Source organism: Haliotis asinina, chromosome 12 (assembly GCF_037392515.1).
Source record: "Haliotis asinina isolate JCU_RB_2024 chromosome 12, JCU_Hal_asi_v2, whole genome shotgun sequence".
Taxonomy (NCBI): domain Eukaryota; kingdom Metazoa; phylum Mollusca; class Gastropoda; order Lepetellida; family Haliotidae; genus Haliotis; species Haliotis asinina.
In genome coordinates this window covers 48,431,588-48,453,884 of record NC_090291.1, presented here as the reverse complement: position 1 = coordinate 48,453,884, position 22,297 = coordinate 48,431,588, and the positions used below count along the sequence as shown (strand labels likewise).

Below are 22,297 nucleotides of genomic sequence, written 5' to 3'. Positions count from 1 at the left end.
GATACATTAATTTATTACGATATATTGGGAACTTAAGTTTACTGTAAATCAATGTCTGTGTAGATTTTAATCCAAACCATAAAAATAATCAGAAAAACTTCATATGTGTTCCTTGTCCAATGTATGGGTGCTCACAAATAATACTGCAAGACATATTGTTTGAAAATCATATCGCGATATACCGGTATACCGGTAATACCGTGCAGTCCTATTCACCATTCACATAAGTACTAGGCACTTACTTATGATTCATTTTCGAAACATTTATGGAAAAATACTGGTTATGTGCTTCTTGAGTATTATATATTTGATTAACCATTTGAAAAGAATCTGTTAACTGCCCAATGTTGTGTGCCACAATATTTCTTGAAAGCTACATGTGTTAACAGAAATAGGGACAAGAGGTAAACAAACATGAATGTTTGCATTATATATTCTTGATCATGTAATCATTATGTTATTTTTACATGTATGATATTACTGCAATATCGTCATATCATATAATCATTACATTACTGCAACATTTTCATATTTTATCATTAATATATTACTGCAGTACTTTTACCAACTGCCTTAAAGAATGTCTCTTTAAAACACGTTTATGTATCAATATCATAGTGATGAAAGTCTGCACAGAAAATCTAAAGAGAATCCAAATTTCAGTATGATCTGTAGCAGTCATCTTGAAAAAGGTGGTGGTCATCATAGATTGTTGAATGGCCAATGCTGCTTTCGTCCTTATCCATCTTTGTTGAGTAAAGTTACCAGTTTGGGTCCTTTAACATCCAAAACCAACAACAACATTTAATACAATGATAGTCCATTTATCATTACTCCATGAACCCTATTGATCCGAGTATTATTACCCCGATTTGTGTTTAACTGATTCGTGTCCTGTGCTTTGTGCACAGGCCCACGTGCCACCACAGAAAAGATATTGAAAAGACACAGAAAAGAGTTACGACACAAAATGACAAAATTTTAATTTTGTCTCACCATATTCTGATAAATCCACGTATAGAATGTATAATTTGTCATTTTTTCATTAAAGCTTTGTTCTGCAAGCTAAACTAAGGTGGAATTAAACATTTGGGTGAAAAACGTCTGCCAAAAATGATAGTCAAAAGAAAACGATAATATATGTTTGCATAACTAATGCCGACCATCATGGATTTTTGATTGGCCAAAGTTATTGTCTGAACAGGGAGGCCATGGTGATCAATAATGCCAATTTTGGTGCTTGTTTCACAAAGGGAACGATTCGGCCAATTTTGGTTTGTTATCCACCCAACTATATGGCTGTTGTTGGGGCCCATCTGCCTCATACCTATGATCCCGCCTCTCTCTGTTTGCAGAGGAAACAATTTTTGTCAGCTGAGATGCATCACCACCGATTCGAAGTGGGGTGAATGTGTGTGTGAGAATTTTGAGAAAACATGTACGTATACAATAATCATACATTCTGTAGTTTCCGACCCAGAAATTGGAAGAAAACAAAAAACAAAACAAAAAACAACCACATAAAACACAAACAACAACACACACACACACACACAAAAATATACAAACAAACAAAACCAAACAAAATAAAAATAAAAATAAAAATTAAAAAAACCAACCAACCAACCAACCAAAAAACCGACCCAAAACCAAAAACGACAAAAAAAAAAAAATAACGTACAAAAAACAAAACGCATAAACAAAACAAAAACAAACAAAAAAAACCCCGTAACAATACAAACGAACTTACAGTAGACACAACACGGTACGTAACCAGAGCTCTGCTGATCTCGTCACTTTCGACCTCTGATCTTACCGTTATCACTGTGGTGGCGATCCAAGTTACTCACTCACCCTTAAAGCTTACTCGTTCATACGCTGGAGACGCCCCCAATTTAGAGCAGTGTCTGAATTGATTAGGTTGGCATACAGGGTTTAGATACGGAGTTATCTGTCGTGGAGAGCAATCATCTTGGATTGTTTCAGTTTGTGGTTGTGTCTGTGGTTAAGGACAATTATTCTGAATTGATAACTGGCTGTGGTGTGTGTTTGGAGAAATGGAGAGCCAGACAGGGACGTGTAACCAGAAATGTGGTTATCTGGAGGTCAAACAGTCTGCTAAAGTGAGAAATAGGAAACTGAAGGTGAGATTTTAAGGATTTTTGCGAAAGCATGGAACCACTCATAATCACACAGGACAGTGGGGTGGCCTAGGGGTTAAATACGAAAACCCTGGTTCGATTTCCTTACTTAGCTGATTTATGAGAATCCTGTGTCTCTCGTTCTGATGATTACACAATAACATTTGTGGTCAAATGTAACATGTGTCATATTTGGGATAGCACTTTCTTAGTAAAGTACAAATTCTGGCACTTTTTTAATGGCTGAGCCACATTCGGGATTCGAACCCGTTCTTATGTTGCGGAAGGGTTTTTGCGCAGTCTTCACACTTGCGAAAACACATAACATCATAAAGAATGGTTTCGCTATGATTTCGTGTGATACAGACATAAGCTGTACAGTTGCCTCCCTTAGCTCAAGCAGGATAAAACACTACATACTTACGGCTGCAAGCCAATAACTGATAAGTATTGAATATGGCGTAGTAGTAAGTGCGCAACATCGGGACGTTGTGTTGTAGAGTAACATAAGGGATGCATGGAGAAGTAACATGATGGAGACATGGAGAAGTAACATGATGGAGACATGGAGAAGTGACGTCATGGATATATGGAGAAGTAAGATGATGTAGACATATAGAAGTAGCAGGATGGAGATATGAAGAAGTAACATGATGGAGACACGGAGAAGTAACATGATGGAGACATGGAGAAGCAACATGATGGAGACATGGAGAAGTAACGTGATGGAGGTATGGAGAAGTAAGATGATGGAGGCATGGAGAAGTAAGATGATGGAGGCATGGAGAAGTAAGATGACTGAGGCATGGAGAAGTAACATGATGGAGACATGGAGAAGTAACAAGGTGGAGGCATGGTGGATGGTAAGATGATGGAGATATGGAGAAGTAACAAGGTGGAGGCATTGTGGATGGTCAGATGATGGAGACATGGAAAAGTAACATGATGGACATATATATGGAGTAAACTATGCTGAACAGGAAAAGAAACTGTTTATTCTTAAGGTTTTAAATAGGGACATAAACATGATCGCTTACTTTCATGGTTTTATTTTTTCTAAACTTGCGGGTTTTTTTCAGTTGTTCAGTGTATTTTGCTGTGACAGGTCAGTTAAAAACTTTTGAACGGAATGCTAATTAATGAAGCCTGGGTAGGTAGCTTATGACCAAAACCAACTGTTCACTTAATACTGTTACCCTGACTTTAAACTCAACAGTTCTTAGTTGTAATTATTTCATGACATGTGAACAGTATGAGTGGCCTGGCGTGGACCAAACAGACAACACGAGAAGGGAAAACACCTTGACTAGGACCAGTCCCCATCTCTAATATACAATCAACAAAAATCGGGAATACATTGTGTTCATTTTCTCCTGTTCCTCAAGGTAACTGAGACGTGCTTTACTTGCTGTTTCAAACCAGGAGGCTGTTGAAGTCTGCGTGTAACCGAAATGACTAAACCTTATGGACGGTCAAATTCGATAGTGACGTTTCGGATTTTTGTACCATTTTCAAGCAAATGGGGGAATGATGAGGTACTTTAGTGTATATACATGATACATTATAACTTGTTCACTGGTCACAACGTGTTTACCTCACCGAACACCTCAATGTTAATGTTAGAACTGCATGAGTATCGGATCGTACACTTGAGCCAACCTGTGTGAATCAAACGACTCGAATCTTGCATCTTGCTGTTTTTTTCCTGAAGGTATTGTCTTAGTAAAGTCGCCGCGATGTAATTCCCCTTTTAATATTCACAGGGACTACATTTGAAAGTTTTGTCAAAATTTATTCATTGGAATGCGAGGCAAATCTTTTCGTAGCCGTCGCCAGATATGGCGGACAACACAAGAAATACAGGTTCAGAGGCATCTCACTGCCTTCGATTTGCATTCGTAAAACATCGGTAATTGCCGTTCATCATGACGCAATATTATTCGAGCTAACTACCACGAAGTACCGAATGAGTTGCTATTGGCAACCGGGTGTATTGCACGCACCTCATACACGGGGTGCACTGGAAATAATAGAAGAACAACTTTGTAAACAGTAAATATGAAAACGTATACCAAGCTCACGGAATCATCCCGTCAAATAATATGACATGACATCACAAAGGCTTATTGTATGTTTAAATGAGTCAAATATGTCATTTGGACAGGTCAGTGTCATGCGCGTGTTACTGTAAATAAGGGAATTTGTGACGAAGAGTAGATTCATTGGAATTAAATACTGAATAACATTATTGGCATACACAATGCATGATAAACCATGTATCTTCACCATGGGGGATGACCTTACAAGCTGAGGATCTGTGAGCTAGACCTATACTTCTTTCTCAATGGTCTACTACAGAATAATACCGAATACCTCTTACGCATTTGCTTGAAGTATTTGTTAACCGGAAAGCATTCACAAAAGGAACTAGACAATGTAGTAACTGGCAGTTGTATTCTAAAATGATCAAAGTTTACAAATTCATACAATTCGAAGGTATCACTACTGCACAAAAAGTATAGTGTTTCCGTACAAATGCAAAAGGCAGTATAATACACTCTTCAAAAAAGAAACGCAAAGGTGATTTTAAGAATACTGGACTCATGTACCTGCGATAAAAATACAAATATGCTATTTCTTTCCAAAATGGTACCTTTGTGTAATTAATTTTAACTGTTTCTTTTGTTTTTGAAACGTTTGAATAAATATTCGACAAAACGTTACCAAGAAAACTTACCGGTGTTGTGTTGGAGTGTCAACTGGCATTGTATCGTGTTCAGTGTACTTGTGGTACACGATAGGGGAAATAACTGCGACAGCTGTGCAGAACATGATATGGGCGATGATCTATCCCGATGCCATCTAGTGAGGACTGCTATAATACCTCAAAGAAGAGGGAGTATAAAAGCAGCATCATAAAAAAGTATCCAGGCACTGCATTGTAATGAGATACTTTACGCCAATACAAATAAATTTTGTTCAGCAAATTAGATCACCAATAGGATTTCGTTTTATCTATACACCTGGAAATTAATCAAGCAACACCCCAATTTTTTCTATTGGAGCAACTTTGAAGTGTTCTGACAATCAAAATATGCCGGGTTGATATAGTTTGACACTTTTTTATTCAACAGACGATCTCTGACAAACAACTTAAAGGGAAAAAGTATCAAGACTTTGCTTTATTGCAACGAAATCCAAATTCTTAAAACTGTCTTAAATTCATGAAAAAATGGACACAATTTACTATTCATCCACAGACGTTGTTGTCAGGTGTATTAACACAAATGTCACATGGAAAGAAAGAACAGTCATCTGAGAGTCTGCACACCGACTTTCATCAATATCTAGTGTGTCCTCCCTGCGCACGCACCACCGATTCCAGACGCCTCCTCATTCCTTGGATGAGTCTCCGGATCTGATTCTGGGGGATCCTGTTCCACTCCTCATGCAGGGCAGCCGTCAATTCGTTGAGATTATGGACTGGTGGGTCTCTCTGCCTCACACGACGGCCAATAAAGTCCCACAAATGTTCAATGGGGTTGAGGTCAGGGCTCATGGCAGGCCATGGAATTCTGTCAATTGCATTTTGCCGCAAAAAATCATTTACAGCATGCGCCCTGTGAGGTCTAGCATTGTCGTCCATAAATATGGGTCTCGTTGCCAGAGGATGGTTCTCAAAATGAGGTACCACAGCCCTGTCAAGAACCTCCTGTTGGTAACGAACACCGTTAAGGTTGCCACGGATGGTAATGATATCCAACTTGCAGTTCATGGAAATGCACCCCCATACCATAACGGAACCTCCCCCAAAGGCCACAGTCTCCTGGATGTTCCGTGGAGCCATTGCTGTGTTCCTCTGCCTCCAGACCCGAGTACGACCGTCCACCATGTGCAGCAAGAACCGGCTCTCATCTGAGAAATGGACCTTCCTCCAAGAGGCAATGTTCCAGTGCAAACGGTCATTACACCAGGCCAGTCGGGCTGCCTTATGGGCTGGAGACAGTCTGGGTCGCTTGATTGGCCTCCTTGCCCGGTATCCTGCAGCTTTCAGACGATTCCGAACAGTCCTGTTCGAGATGGGTCTCCCTGGAAGCCACTCCTGTCTCAACCGAGAGCTCGAGTCGAAGGACCTGCGCCGTACAAGTCTCAGTAAAGCTCTGTCCTCCCGGACTGTGGTCTTCCTGGGTCTTCCTGGTCTAGGCAGGTCTTTAACTTCATTAGTGGCCCGGTATTTTTTCAAAAGTTTTGAAATTATGGAATGATGTCGTCCGATTTGAGTCCCGATTTGTCTTAGAGACATACCAGCATTCCTCATGCCGATTATTTGCCAACGAGTGGCCTCTGATAATTTCCTACGTGCCATGACATTGAAATGAATGAAAAACCGAATGCAATCGACAACCTGCGCTTGTAAACACCCCAGGGAAAAAGTGCATTTTTCGAAAGTTGAGGTTAAAGCAATGCACGTGCGCTGTGCAAGCTTCACGCGCGTCATATCAACCCATGAAAAGCTCATGCTGTATGTCAATACATCAAAATTGAATAATCAATCATCAAAATTACTTCGTTAAACTTTGTTAAGTTTTTATGTGTCTTTGAATTTGGTGTTGCTTAATTAATTTCCATATGTATATTATCTATAAAATTTAAACCGTTATCTTATATGTGCCTCAAAAATATTTTCAGTGAGACTGTGAGGCTTATGAGTAAGTCAATACAGGTTCTCTCGTCGTGGTGGGAGTCGTTGGTCCAGTGGGAGTTTTCAACGGTTGCATACACTATGTACATGGAGCAATCGGTTGTAAATGACATTGTCATCTTGGATAGAGTCATTCATGTTTAGATGATACGTAAGAGAATGTGTGAAATAAGGTTTGACACACTTGTACTTGCCCCTAGATGTTCATGTTAGTAGATGTACAAACCCGTGGATTACAGGAAACGGGTGATAGCCCAAACAACATAACACAACGTTATTATTGATATCGTATGGGCGAAACAATTACACTTGTTTGATAACGCTCTCACAGTGACAACAAACCCAGTGTCCAGGGAGGTAGTAAAATCATCGGGCCTAGCTGTAGATACAAACAGGTTATAGTGGAGGTGTATCGTAACATATACACTGGAGATTGTCGAGGATGTGTTAGGACAACACGACTTTCATCATACGAACCTGTTTGTTGCGGACCCCGAACTAGACTTCCTGATTTTGAAAGTTTAGCTACCGTGTAAAAGGGAACAATGGCATCTAGGCGTGTGGTATTTTACATTTTAAATGGATAAGATGAGCAGATATATGTGGTTATGAATTGTTGATGAATTGTGACAGTTTGTGTTGTTTCTGCATGCAAATTGTCTCATCTCTCAGTTTGTATACCAATGTAAGAGTTTGAGGCCTTCGAGATGGGCTATTGACTTTTCGCTCAGGTTCTATATGCGTGTTCAATGTGCCTAACGCTCTGTCTGAATATTCGCTGTGTCTGAGATTCTGTGTGAATGTTCACTGTCTGTGCGGTTTATGTAAGTGTTCCCTTTGTCTGATATTATGTAATGGCGTTCCCTGTGTCTGAGGTTCTATGTGCGTGCTCTCTGTGTCAGAAAATATGTAACAGTGTTCCCTTTGTCTGATGGTCTACATGAGTGTTCATGGTATGAGGTTCCACGAGAGTGTTCTCTGTGTTTGAGGTTCTATGTGAGTGTTTGTTGTGTCTGAGGTTCTACATGAGTGTTCTCTGTGTCTGAGGTTCTATGTGAGTGTTCTTTGTGTCTGACGTTCTATTCGAGTGTTCTCTGTGTCTGAGGTTCTACATGAGTGTTCTCTGTGTCTGAGGTTCTACATGAGTGTTCTTTGTGTCTGACGTTCTATTCGAGTGTTCTCTGTGACTGAGGTTCTACATGAGTGTTCTCTGTGGCTGAGGTCCTGTATGAATGTCCTCTGTGTCTGAGGTTCTATGTGGGTGTGTTCTGTGTATGACGTTCTATGTGGCTGTTCTCTGCTTCAGAGCTTCTATGTGAGTGTTCATTGTATGAAGTTCTACATGGGTGTTCTCTGTGTCTGATGTTCAATGTGATGATGATGCATTATCACCTACTAAAGCAATGGCAACTCTCTGCATATCTTCGGAAATGAGAAGCGCTTGGAGACTATGTGACTATGTAAAAAGTATAGTGCACTTTAGCTGTACAGTGAGCACGTGGATTAAATATTTCGGGCAGCTTCAATACAAAGCTGATTTAACAGGATATGGTGTGAAAGGATAGAATGTACCATAAGAATGACATGTGAGAATATGGTTTACTATACGTTGTGTCACACTTCCGGGTTAATCTCCGATCACTATGATTTTTCGGTGTTTGCAGAAGCCTTTTGCATCTGTCTACAAACGAGACAAGAAGTCATTGCATGGAATTATACTCCTTGGCTTTTGATTGTGGCTTTGCTATCTTAGATACCGTGTCTCTAGATATTAGAAGTTGCTGATGAAGTAACTGTGAACTTCTTCCGTGTTTCGCTGGAAAACGGAACAAGAAAGAAGTGCAAGGAATTGATAGTATTTTAGTTTTGATTGAGACACTGGCATCTTAGATAGCAAGTCTTTAAATACTATCAGATCCTGATCAAACAACTATGAACTTCTACCCCGTTTAGCAGGGTTTTGTTTTAGACCGTGCTATCACGAGCATAACTCCTTGACACTAAACATGACGTATTGACAGTCACATGAATCATAACAAGCCATTTAACGCAAACACCAAACGTAGGAGCGGTGGGGTAGCCCAGTAGTTAAAAGGTTTCGCTCGTCACACCGAAGCCGTAGGTTCGATTTTCCACGTGAGTACAATATGTGGAGCCCATTTCTGATGTACTCCTCGTGATATTGCGGGAACACTGCCCAAAACGTCGTAAAACCATACTCACTCACCCCAAACGTAAATAATTAAGGGGAGCAAATTTAACGCGGAGAGTTGTTTTCATCGGAACATCATCCGTCGCAATCATCCGTTCGAGGTTACGTCCCTTAGCGTTACAAACGTCACAAAACGGCGGCTTCCTTTACTTGAAATAGAAATCCGCCTAGCAAGTAGGATGTGGAATGAAATCCAGACCTAGTTGATGTTGAAATGGATAAAAATGTTCAGTGAACGTTCGGTGTGTGTTTGTGTCCTGTGAGAGTTAGATGAGCTGCCGAAGGTGAAGGACACCGTGAGGCTACGCGGTTTTCTTTCAGCGTCCAGCTGAGTGTTGATTGCCGTTCATATACACATGACGTATTAACAATCGTGTTACATCTTCCTGGTGTAACTCTACGATTGACAAAATAATCACGAGATATACAGACCCTCATCGGGAACAGAACAAGGACTGGCTTGGATATGTTTGCAAATAGACGACATTTCATCCAGATGACTGCATTTAATGCAAAGACAGGGATTTAATGTTTGTGAGAATATCGGCATTGGTCAGCGTGTCACTGTGGAAATACGTAATCTCCGAATGTACTTCAAGCTGGCCTCCATTGTATACATCATGTTTGTTTTTTAAAGTCTGAGTTACTCTCAAGTGATATAGCTGAAGAATGACTGCAAAGATGCATTTGAGAATGTCATTTCGAATGTTACATTTATCAACATTTCAGCATATGAATTGAATATACGATTGAATGAAGATCCCTTACAGAATCTGCGAAGATCCGGATTAAAACTGGTCTTCAATAATCCATGTCCAAACAGGCGACTATAGGGATCGGGTGGTCAGGTCCTCTAACTTGGTTGACACATGTAATCGTAGCTCAGTGCTCATATTGTTGATCACTGGATTGTCTGGTACAGACTCGATTATTTACAGACCGCCGCCATCTAGCTGGAATATTGCTGAGGACTGCGTTATACAACCAGCCAACCAACCAACCAACCATTATGGGACGATGATGTCGCCCAGGATTTCATAGACATAACAACACAACAGACATTGAAGAATATCATTTGCATATTTTTTTTATTTCATAAGCCAGTTACTGAACTCACCACAATACTTTACTTCCACTGAAAATGTTTGTTTAAAAAAATGGAAACCAAAACGAGTCAAACATTGTATTGCTGTATGCATGCAAGAGTTATTAGCCTTTTTTAAAAAGGAAATTGTGTGTCCCACTGCGTTCATTGTAGCATTACTATTATTTTATAAAACAGTATTAATGCTCTTAATTTGAACCTGCAAAACCCACCGTAGCTGAGAAAAGAGATTCTAGAGGAAGTAAGATATTCCAAATGTTTAAAACGTTCACCGTAGTTGAGAAAAGAGATTCTAGAGGAAGTAAGATATTCAGAATCGCCACGGCGTTCCTGTACACTTTATATCTCTTCGCCATTCAATCACTCCATTCCGTATATGGGTATAATTAAGGGGCTGTGATGATCTTCAAACATTTGAAGATCACAGTAATACTGAGGCTCCGTGTATGTGTTGCTGCTGAGCGTGGAGCTGGTTTGCACTGATATCCGGGTATGGATATCCGCCAGGACGGTCATAGTGCCAAGCCTTGTAAGACCAGATGATCTTTGCTATGCAAAGTATACCGGCCACGTAACCACATACCTGAAAAACAACCACACCGCTATAGCACCAGTAGCACATAAATGATAAAAAGCTAATGCATGTATGGTTTGTTTGAGTGGCGTTTTAGATGTTGTAGGATAGAGGTATCAGACTTTATGGATGATCAACTTCTTTATTTTCACAATAGCGACGTTTCGGTATGGCTTCTTATACCGTTTTGAAGCTATGCCGAAACGACGCAATTGAAACCATATAGAAGCTGATCATGCCTACAGTTTTGCCATCTCTAAGACTTGTTGTTGAAAATCGCTCCAATAGGTTGCCAGGTTAATGGCATAGTTGTAAAGATGGCGCGTTGATGAGTCGAACCATAGACGTGCCCAAACGTCCTCAGATTCACTTTTGCGAACAGTGGTTTCAACCACTTTACGATAAGTTGATGCTTATTTCCAATGGGAAATTGTTGACACGTCGTAAATCGAGCTATAAAATAATATGAACATACCGCAACAGACAGACATTGACCACACCTGTCGTTTATCACCATGACTGACGCAATGAAGTATAAAACAGACCACACAGAGTACCATATCATGTCCTGAAACAAACACACACTGCTGAAATATACATAGTAAGAAGTTACAAGATTGTAAACCTCAAACACCCTTATCAGTGTGAAGTAACAAACCATACAATAAAAAAAATCATGAAAATATAATTGTATATATTTTGACACATTTGGATCATTTTCTTGACTGGCGGAACTGCCTTGTCATAATTAATATCACATAGCATTAATCATTAGAAAGCGGTGCAGGATGCAGTCAGTATTTCCGAAACAGCTGATATCAAATAGTATATATATTATATTACTATCTGGTATGAGTACACTACGCCATCTGGAAGGTGGGCAAATAGTATGTTAAGCTTGGGAATAGACCCAAGGAGCAAAGGACAGATTCCTATTGTCCTGGTCACGTAGCGAAGTGTCACCAGAGGATACCTGCAGGTGAGCCCCTGACTGTGCCATTGACGATGTGGAGCTGCACTTTGTATGACTGCAAATTCAATGTGACCGTTGTACACAGGGTACCGTTGTTTGTGGCTCAGTGACGACGTGGGGTTGCACGTTGTATGACTGCACGTTCAATGTCATCATGGTTATCTACAGGATACCACCGTCGTGCCTCATTTGGACAACCACAACCTTTGTCAGCGGTTCAATACTCCTGGTTGACAAGGCTTGACATTACCGCTTATCGCTGTCATCGCTCATTTGCAGAATAACGTTAATGCCCGCTAGTAACCCCGATATCAACCCCAAGGAACACAGCTGGGGCTGTCTTGGACGCCAAGCTGGAGCTGCAGATTCCCCTGTTACAAAATCTGCAGGAAATGACGCAGCTTTTCCATGAGGAATAACAGAGGTCAGATTGTGAGAATTCAGTACTTGATTTCTAGTATGAGGATTATGGATGCAGGTGATGTTCGAACAGAGGGCACCACGAAAGGTATCAACACTTCTATTTGCTGGTAGTGGGTGATCAATGCTGATGGTGGCCATGCTACCGTCGAAGGTTCTTGCCAGCTGACGTTGTGAAAGCCCCATATTGAACATACGAATATTCCTGTCTCGTTGAACGTAAATATCGCATATTCGTGGTGTTTTTTATGCACAGAAACATTGTTATCAGAACCATGTTGTGTTTAGGCGAATGTTTTCTGTTTGGGTTCACCCATGTATCGGCGTTTTTGTCTTATATACAATGTCTTTAAAAACAATGACTTTCCTTTGCCAAGTAGTTTACTACAACAAGTAGAAGAGGGGGCGGTGCATGATTTATGCTCATGTGTATCTCATGTGTATCTCTAAAACGAAACCCACGAATTAATGGGTTCCAACCGTTAGAAATTCCCCACCAGAACAATATTTTACATCTTATGACCAGTCCACCTTGGTCAGGTCACATAGCAAGTTATTGAAAGGGATTGCTGATTCAGCGTTTTCACATACCTTAAGAGGATCAAAGTTGAATCTTAGATTTTTGTGAATAACGACGGAATAGAAGAAGTAGCTGACGACCCCTGTGAAGAAGACAGAACCTGACACAAATTCATAGAATGTATGTCCAGAACCACTGTCTCGAGAGATGACGTCACTGAGCGAAGACGCCCAGCCAATCAGAGAAACAACCTGCAAAAACATAGGTAACTTTAGAATTATATTTGGAACCGGCATTCTTGTCAGAAGAGGGCAAGGAAAATAACAAGGAAGAGGGCAACTAACGAAATTCGGTTGGGTGTATCGTTGACTTAAGTATGTACCTTTTATATTTAGTACTATCACGGTATTGATATGTAATATGCCAGATGTGGGCACCTGTGCAGCGTGAAGACATGTTGCTTGAAAAATAGTCTGTTGTCATGTGTCACACGCCGGAAACGGTCACCTCATATCCTCAGCTGTGAGACATACAGGATTCAGTCTTCCACTTGTGTTTCTATCATTTGTGGTTGACACCCTGAATCCGGTGTCTTGTCATGGACTGCATTCATATCATTGTTTTGATGGTAATTAACGTTGTTGACCGTAACTCATATGGCATAGTAGACTGAAGTTGGGTGAAATAGAATCTAAGTAGCAGTAAACCGTAGTGTCAGGTTTTGGTGTACTAAGGTCAACACAAAGGTGCAGGACGGTTAGCTACGGTCTACTAGGGAAAACAAGGGTCAGCCACGTTCCGCTACGGTAACAGTAGTGTATTGAGTGAGTGAGTGAGTGAGTGAGTTGGGTTTTACGCCGCACTCAGCACTATTCCACCTATATGGCGGTGGCCAGTAAATAATCGAGTCTGGACCAGACAATCCAGTGATCAACAACATGAGCATCGATCTGCGCAATTGGGCACCAATGACATGTGTCAACCAAGTCAGAGAGCCTGGACACCCGATCCCGTTAGTCGCCTCTTACGACAAGCATAGTCACCTATTATGGCAAGCATGGGTTGCTGAAAGCAGTGTATTGGCATTCAAGCTAACCGTAGAGATATTCTGAACATGTTGAAACGTTTTTGGTCTAAACGTGGCCAAATGGGTTTGCTGACGTTCAAAGTACGGTCAGGAGCACGTTGGTCTAAGATGAACAACTTTTGAACGCATTTAAGTATGTTTACCTCAGGTCTAATACTGTCTGCCACGCTCTACTACGCTCAGTCAGTGCAGCCAGGCATGATCACAATGAAGAGATTCACGACATGATATTTGGGATTCGATCAACTAAGCTGTTGGACTGAGCCAGTATGCCTCACAGCTGGGGACGGTAACAGGTGGGGGATTTATGAATGACGTTTTTATGTGTTGCTGGATCGTATGTTAGTGTGATCAGTCTGGATGTCTTACATTGGAGGTATTTACGAAATGATACCGTCCTATTTCAAACTGGAAGAAGCTGTCTGATATCAATTCCAATATCGCCCTAGTGATCACAATTTGGCTCCAAAGAGAATGCCATGGAATGTTAGGTAGTGGTGATCCAGTACGATGCATTCCAAGCCTTCCGCATAATTCTTCGTACTCCTTTTAGGGAGCGTATAGGGCCATTATGTTATTGTAATCCTATGCAGTAACTGTGCCATCTGCTTCTGATCAACATGAAGAAGAAATGTGGCTTAAATGTATAAAGCTAATAGCAAACCCTGTTAAACCCTGGCTGTATCAACTAAATTTTGACTGTGACACTCTGTATCCTGTAAATACACATGTATAGGTTACTACCTGTTGTATCTTGGGCCTGGGAGGAAGTATCTCCGAAATATATCTCTCTTACTGTGTCATAGCAAGCACCTAATGGATATCATGACTGGTGACTTGTTGCCAACCAATAATTAATGGCAAACAATGTCTACCCATGAAACCAGGACATGTTGAAATTTAAATAACTAATGGGATTTCAGACTGTATTAAACTTTCAAAACAATATCTAAGTGTCTGAAGAAACTTACTACTTTTGACCAAGGGGCCATTCCAGATGGCGTCAGAGAAAGGGCTGCGACCTCGGGTCAGGGTTGGACCACTGGGAAATAGAGGTTTGGGTCAGACTTGGGGCAATGGAGTCGGAAATAGGCATTGGAGACTTCAACAGAGACATGGGTCAGGGACAAGGGTTGTGGATAGAGGCAGGAGTCAGGGTTGGGGCATTGGAGTCGAGAATAGTGAAATGGTCAGGTTTGGGGTCGAAACCGTTGAAAAGGAGTAGAAATCCTTGGATAAATGGTCTCCTAAAGGCAGCTGGGGACATTTTGATAGTTGGTTTGGGCCGGACCAGTGGACCGGAGTAAGAACAGGGTAGTGGGTGTACCGTTATCGCAGCATTGAGCATGCCATGTATGCTCTTGCAGTAAGTGATATCAATATATATGCCACAGTTCACGTGGTAAATCTCTCTATCGGGGATGTCGATACTTCTTCTCCTTTTCTGGTCACAGATTATGTTGTGGCTTCTCTGCAATAGGACGTTTGACAGTTGTGAATGGTCAGTGGTGTAAATAGGCAGATGCAGTAGTATGAACGTCTTTGATAGATAAATATAGTAGACGTCTCATATTCTAATGAAAACAGATGTATTTTGGCATCAAAGCATATACAATGGGACCATGTCTCCATGACCTCTGTCAACAAGTCCCCTAATCACTAAACATACAGGTTCTCGCTTTTAAGGGCATATGGACCCGTTATGCTCCTGGGGTAGAATAGGCCTTCAGCAACCCATGTTTGCCATAAACGTTGACTGTGCTTGTCGTAAGAGGCGACTAACGGGATCGGGCGCTCAGGTTCGCTGACTTGGTGGACACATGTCATCGGTTCCCAACTGCGCAGATCGATGCTCATGTTGTTGATCACTGGATTGTCTGGTCCAGACTCGATTATTTACAGACCGCTGCCATATAGTTGGAATGTTTCTGAGTGCGGGGTCAAACTAAATTCACTCACTCACTATAAGGACGTATGCATTGTTTGAAATATTGTCTGAATAAACATTATTTTTTATGAAACATCTTTTATTTTGGAAACTCTTATCAGTCATCTCCACTACCCAAAATCTATTGAGGCGAAAGAATGAAAATGATAGATTACATGGAGATGAGATTATTCAGGTAATATTCACCGAAAAACCCCGAACTCATTTTAGAGAATTTAGTGGACTCATGGGCGATGAATGAGTTTAGTTTTACACCGCAAGCAGCAATATTCCAGCTGTATGGCCGCGGTCTGGATCAGACAACCGAGTGGTCAACAACGTTATCGTTCTACACAAGTGGATACGATGCCATACGTCAGTCAGGTCAGCAAATCTGACCACGTCATCACGTTTGTCGCCTCTTACGACATTGATGGATTACTACAGACCAAGTTTATCCCAAGTCTTCACGGGTTTCACAATGTTCAAGCTGAAGGCGTTTATTCTTCCTTGGGATTTCTCATTAGCAAAGTTTTTAAGGTTGCAATGCTTAACAAATTGGTTATACTGCAGAAAAGAATCCAAATGTGATGCTGGACAGTTTGAGGCAGTGTTTCTTCAAAACTGTCAGCAATGTGTCTGAGAAGACATTCGGACCTATCTTGAGAAGAAAGTTGATTGGATTGTGGGTGTTGTATATGAGACACAGTTGCCTAAAACTTAACAAATATGAGCAGAGATTCCAAAAGTCCCTGATTTGAATCCAAAATTATTATAGTACCTTTAAGACCCGTTTTAACTTTCATCCAACATCACGCCGTGATATGATCGAATTACTGCTAGATGGACTGTCACTCACTCACTCGCTCACTCGCTCACTCACATATCTCTTTATACTCCAGTCATGCTCATGTTGTTGATCACTGGATTGTCTGTTCTAGACTCAATTATTTACAGACCGCCGCCATATAGCTGGACTATTGCTGGGTGTGGCGTAAAACTCAACTCATTCACTCACTCATACTCCTGTCATTCAGTCGGATAAAGGCAATATTTATAGCACCCCGATTCCAGACTAGATATTTCACCTTAAACCAGATCATTATACGTATAACCCAAGCTGCCTGTTAGAGGGATAACAGTCTCACGACTTATTTCACCGGGTACCCATCTTCTGCTGTGTGAACAGAGGCAGGTTTGAACACCGTCATTTGCCTAAGGTGAGACGACATGCATCATGTGTGCTCCACTGTGGTGCAGGAGTAACGTCCTTGAAACTCTCAAGAGCCAAGCTGTCACACGCGGGTTACTCATCAAGCATGTGTGGTGCAATAAATATTTTGGATCAAACATATCAATAAATGTTTGAAGGCTAGATTACCTGAACACATCTGGTACACACATCGCAGGACTCATTATTGACAGGTGCTCAATAAAACTATTCACTGACAATTTATACGTAATGTGTGTTTTGTTTAATGAATTATTTCAAGGGCACCTACATTGAAATGTTATCATTTCAATATGAAACTTATCTTATGTAATGTAACTGAATATGTCAAGTTCGATGGGGGGTTAACTTCAACTCACACACTTTAGTCTGGGGTAGATCATGTTCACCATATCTACATGCTATTGGTAAAATGTTTCAGTAATACATATCCCATAACAGTAGGGTGCACTCGCGAAAAACATTCTCCTCGTGGTGAGTACTGAGTAAAACTAACAGCTCTTCCCCTCCGTCTGGTCGTCAGGTCATGATTTCGATGAACACTACGTTGACGAAGACAAATGAATACGTTGGTGAAGACGAAGGCATAGTTTAGTAGTTCAAACTTCTTTAGTTGGTTTCACAAGACGTGACAAACAAGTATACATGAATGAGATGAGCGGACTTCCAGCTCAACCGCAGGGCCTTTCCTGCGAGCGGCTTAGTCCTGGTGGCAGTCGAATAATAATAACTAAATATCATATAGCCTGCCTACATAGGTTTTGGTCTGTAGAAATATTTGGACATGACTGTCCTGAAGTAGATACTATAACAACTTCCCCCTGTTCCGTAAAGTTTGGACCCAAAGCTTAAATACATTGAGTCCAAACTGATAGGAGTGAAGTTGTGTAAATACCAACAGTGCGAATCAGTACACATTCACAGTAAAGCAATTCTTCATGTCGTTGACATGCCGTGCAGCAAATATATCTATGTAGTGACGTTAAGAGAATGATCATCTTGTCAATCTGACATCAGGAAAATAATCAAAGGATCGTTGCAATGTACATTTCACTTTCAGGTATTGGCTACTTCGGACAGATTATTTCAGAGAAAGTATCTTCAAATCAGGAGTTTGGCTTTGTGGTGAGGCTCAGTGCCACATAGTGATAATGATTAATGTCATAAAAATATACATTAACATCTCAGCAAATATTTCACATAAAGAAACTTGAAACCAGGAGTCTAACTTTACCTCGTGACTCAGACGGTACTTGTGGGTACTGTTGCCCTTTTAAATATGATGGGTGCTCTTCCCGTGTCTGTGACGGAGCTTGCCCATATAGTGCGGGTGTTATGCCCAATAATGAAATAAATACTCCTACAATGGGGGCTATTCCTGCGTCGTTGACAGAGCTTGCCCATATATTGTGGGTGCTATGCCCAGAAAAGAAGTATTAATAAAAACTCTATTCTGACTTCAAAATTCTAAAATGCTGAATATTGCTTTGCTGTTAATATCTTAATATTGACACATTATAAAAATGTGGTTATGGGTATCTGGACAAAAGAATATTCCCAGTCTGATTTCATGCTATATCTATATAAGTAATCAGTGTTCACATGCACGAAATACAATATGGTATAAATATACGAAGGTAGTAATGTACTGGTCTATGATCAAACACACCTTGTTGCACTTGTCAACAATAACACATTGTATATCCTGCACTCAGTACATTTACGTACACAGAGATAACTAAGTCCTAATGAGCTGTCTTGTACACAATGTCCATCTTGGAGATGTCCGTAAGGTGGCGTCTGTATGAATACACGATATCCATGTTGATGACTGTGATAAGATCTCTGTGGGAGAGACGTACCTACTTGCTTGGTCTGTAGTATCTCGCTTCCTCCTTAACTTGTAGGCTGTCCATTAGGTAGTTGCTGTATGATCTCCATTCAAGATGGCAACTGTGATGATCCGTGTTGATCAAGGCGCTTGAAATCTCTTCATTTTGACGTAGAACTTGTTACTGGTAGGCACATAGAGAGGTTTCAAGATCGGGAGTAAGCTAAACGTTACTCCAACCGGATTCAAACACCAGTTGTCAACGCGTTCATTATATGGTTGGTGCGTCGACTGGGGATCGGCTCATGGATAGGATGACTGGAGAATTACCTCGTGATTTCAATGAACATTACGTTGACGAAGACAAATGAATACGTTGATGAAGACGAAGGCATAGTTTCGTAGTTCAAACTTCTTCAGTTCGTTTCACAAGACATGACAAATAAGTATACATGAATGAGGTGAGCGGACTTCCACCTCAACCGCAGGGCCTTTCCTGCGAGCGGCATAATCCTGCTCGCGGTCGTCCCTACAAAGACAGTCGGAATGCCGGTTTCTACATCTCACGTTCAGTATAGATTTGAGCATACATACATATAGGTTTTAGCAACAGTAGACAGACAAAGATTCAACAATGGACAGATAGGAAACAATAGCACTCTCTTCTACAGTTGATGTGATGACAGACACAGCCAAGGGGAATGACCAATGAAGGTCATAAATGTCATATACAGTAATTAATGGAAGTGACAAAGAGGAACAAGGTAACTGACAAAACAATGTACTCTGCGGTAGTGATAAAGATCAAGATAGCAGATTGAATAATAATAACTAAATATCATATAGCCTGGCTACATAGTTTTTGGTCTGTAGAAATATTTGGACATGACTGTCCTGAAGTAGACACTATAACAGCACGAATGACCATTTGTCTTGTCTGAGGACGACTGAGGTCTTTCAACATACATGCATATACTTACGCTTTGGGGCGTTGTGTCCAAGAAAGTATCCATTGTGAAAGATTCAGGTTACGATATGTCATTGTAAGAGCAGCGACCAAGGGTTTCAAAATTATCCCGTTTTGAAAACTAGTCCACACTACCAGCGATATATAAACATGGAGCTTGCCAGTCCGCACAACATCTGGTCCAACCCCGTTTCTGTTGACTCGGCTGGAGCACACGTGGAGTCTATTGACTGTAGTTTCAGCTGAAATTACCGTCAGGGTGGGGGAGAGGGAGGATATACATTTGCAGTACTCTACTGGTGTACACAGCTTTAGTCTGTATATGTAGGTCCACTGATCTTCTCAAGGTTAATTTGTACGCCTACAGTATTTCACTGATCTTCATATGGTTAGTCTGCACACCTATATTGGTCCACTGTCACTGTTCCCATCAGGGTTAGTCTTACATCTACAGTGTTCCAAGGATCTGCTCGGGGTTAGTTTTCACATCTACAGTGTTTCACTGATCTACCCAGAGTTACTCTGTACGTCTACAGCGTTTCACTGATCCAATCAGGGTTAGTCTGAACATCTATAGTGTTCCACTGGTCTACTTTGGGTTAGTCTGTACATCTACAGTCTTCTACTGATCTACTCAGAGTTAGCCTGCACGTCTACATTGTTCCATTGATCAACTGTTATTCTGTCCACCTACAGTGTTCCACCGATCTACTCCGGGTTAATCTGCACGTCTAAAGTGTTCCATTTACATATCCAGAGTTAGTCTGTACGTATACAGCGTTTCACTGATCTAATCAGGGTTAGTCTGTACGTCTATAGTGTTTCACGGGTCTACTCAGGGTTAGTCTGTACATCTACAGTGCTTCACTGATCTTCTCAGGATTAATCTGTATATCACCAGTGCTTCACTGATGTACTCAGAGTTAATCTGTACATAACCATTGCTTCATTGATGTACCCATGGTTAATCTGTATATCACCAGTGCTTCACTGATCTAATCAGGGTTAATCTGTATATCGCCAGTGCTTCACAGATGTACTCATGGTCAATCTGTATATCATCAGTGACTCACTGATCTAATCAGGGTTAATCTGTATATCACCGTTGCTTCACTGATGTACCCATGGTTAATCTGTATATCACCAGTGCTTCACGGATCTTCTCAGGGGTAATCTGTATATCACCAGTACTTCACTGATGTACTTAGGGGTAATCTGTACATCACCAGTGCTTCATTGATGTACCCATGGTTAATCTGTATATCGCCAGTGATTCACTGATGTACTCAGGGTTAATCTGTATATCACTATTGCTTCACTGATGTACTCAGGGTTAATCTGTATATCACCAGTGCTTCACTGCTGTACTCAGGGTTAATCTGTATATCACCAGTGATTCACTGATCTCCTCAGGGACAATTTGTATATTACCAGTGATTCACTGATCTAGTCAGTGTTAATCTGTATATCACCAGTGCTTCACTGCTGTACTCAGGCTTAATCTGTATATCACCAGTGCTTCACTGCTGTACTCAAGGGTAATCTGTATATCACTATTGGTTCACTGCTGTACTCAGGGTTAATCTGTATATCACCAGTGCTTCACTGCTGTACTCAGGGTTAATCTGTTTATCACCAGTGCTTCACTGCTGTACTCAGGGTTAATCTGTATATCACTATTGCTTCACTACTGTACTCAGGGTTAATCTGTATATCACCAGTGCTTCACTGCTGTACTCAGGGTTAATCTGTATATCACCAGTGCTTCACTGCTGTACCCATGATTAATCTGTATATCACCAGTGATTCACTGATCTACTCAGGGATAATTTGTATATTACCAGTGATTCACTGATCTAATCAGGGTTAATCTGTATATCACCAGTGCTTCACTGATGTACTCAGGGTTAATCTGTATATCATTATTGCTTCCCTGCTGTACTCAGGGTTAATCTGTATATCACCAGTGCTTCACTGCTGTACTCAGGGTTAATCTGTATATCACCAGTGCTTCATTCATGTACCCATGGTTAATCTGTATATCACCAGTGCTTCACTGATCTACTCAGGGTTAATCTGTATATCACCAGTGCTTCACTGCTGTACCCATGATTAATCTGTATATCACCAGTGATTCACTGATCTAATCAGGGATAATTTGTATACTACCAGTGATTCACTGATCTAATCAGGGTTAATCTGTATATCACTATTGCTTCACTACTGTACTCAGGGTTAATCTGTATATCACCAGTGCTTCACTGCTGTACTCAGGGTTAATCTGTATATCACCAGTGCTTCACTGCTGTACCCATGATTAATCTGTATATCACCAGTGATTCACTGATCTACTCAGGGATAATTTGTATATTACCAGTGATTCACTGATCTAATCAGGGTTAATCTGTATATCACCAGTGCTTCACTGATGTACTCAGGGTTAATCTGTATATCACTATTGCTTCACTGCTGTACTCAGGGGTAGTCTGTATATCACCAGTGCTTCACTGCTGTACTCAGGGTTAATCTGTATATCACCAGTGATTCACTGATGTACCCATGGTTAATCTGTATATCACCAGTGATTCACTGATCTACTCAGGGGTA

At 40.9% G+C, this 22,297-nt stretch overlaps 1 protein-coding gene across 2 annotated transcripts; it reads right to left on the bottom strand.

Annotated features, from left to right (window-relative positions):
• Positions 1-10,126: 10,126 nt before the first annotated feature.
• On the bottom strand, positions 10,127-19,914 carry LOC137258347 (uncharacterized). 2 transcript variants are annotated; one of them, XM_067795997.1, is made up of 5 exons: positions 19,704-19,883; positions 15,062-15,205; positions 12,719-12,898; positions 11,210-11,302; positions 10,127-10,743 (listed from the first exon to the last, which is right to left on the bottom strand). In XM_067795997.1, the coding sequence occupies exons 1-5, from the start codon at positions 19,734-19,736 to the stop codon at positions 10,582-10,584; spliced, it is 612 nt and encodes a 203-aa protein (XP_067652098.1). In that variant the 5' UTR covers positions 19,737-19,883; the 3' UTR covers positions 10,127-10,581. The 2 variants fall into 2 exon arrangements, with proteins under 2 accessions (XP_067652098.1, XP_067652099.1); XM_067795998.1 differs by lacking the exon at positions 15,062-15,205 and having other exon boundaries at positions 19,704-19,914.
• Between the last annotated feature and the right edge of the window lie 2,383 nt (positions 19,915-22,297).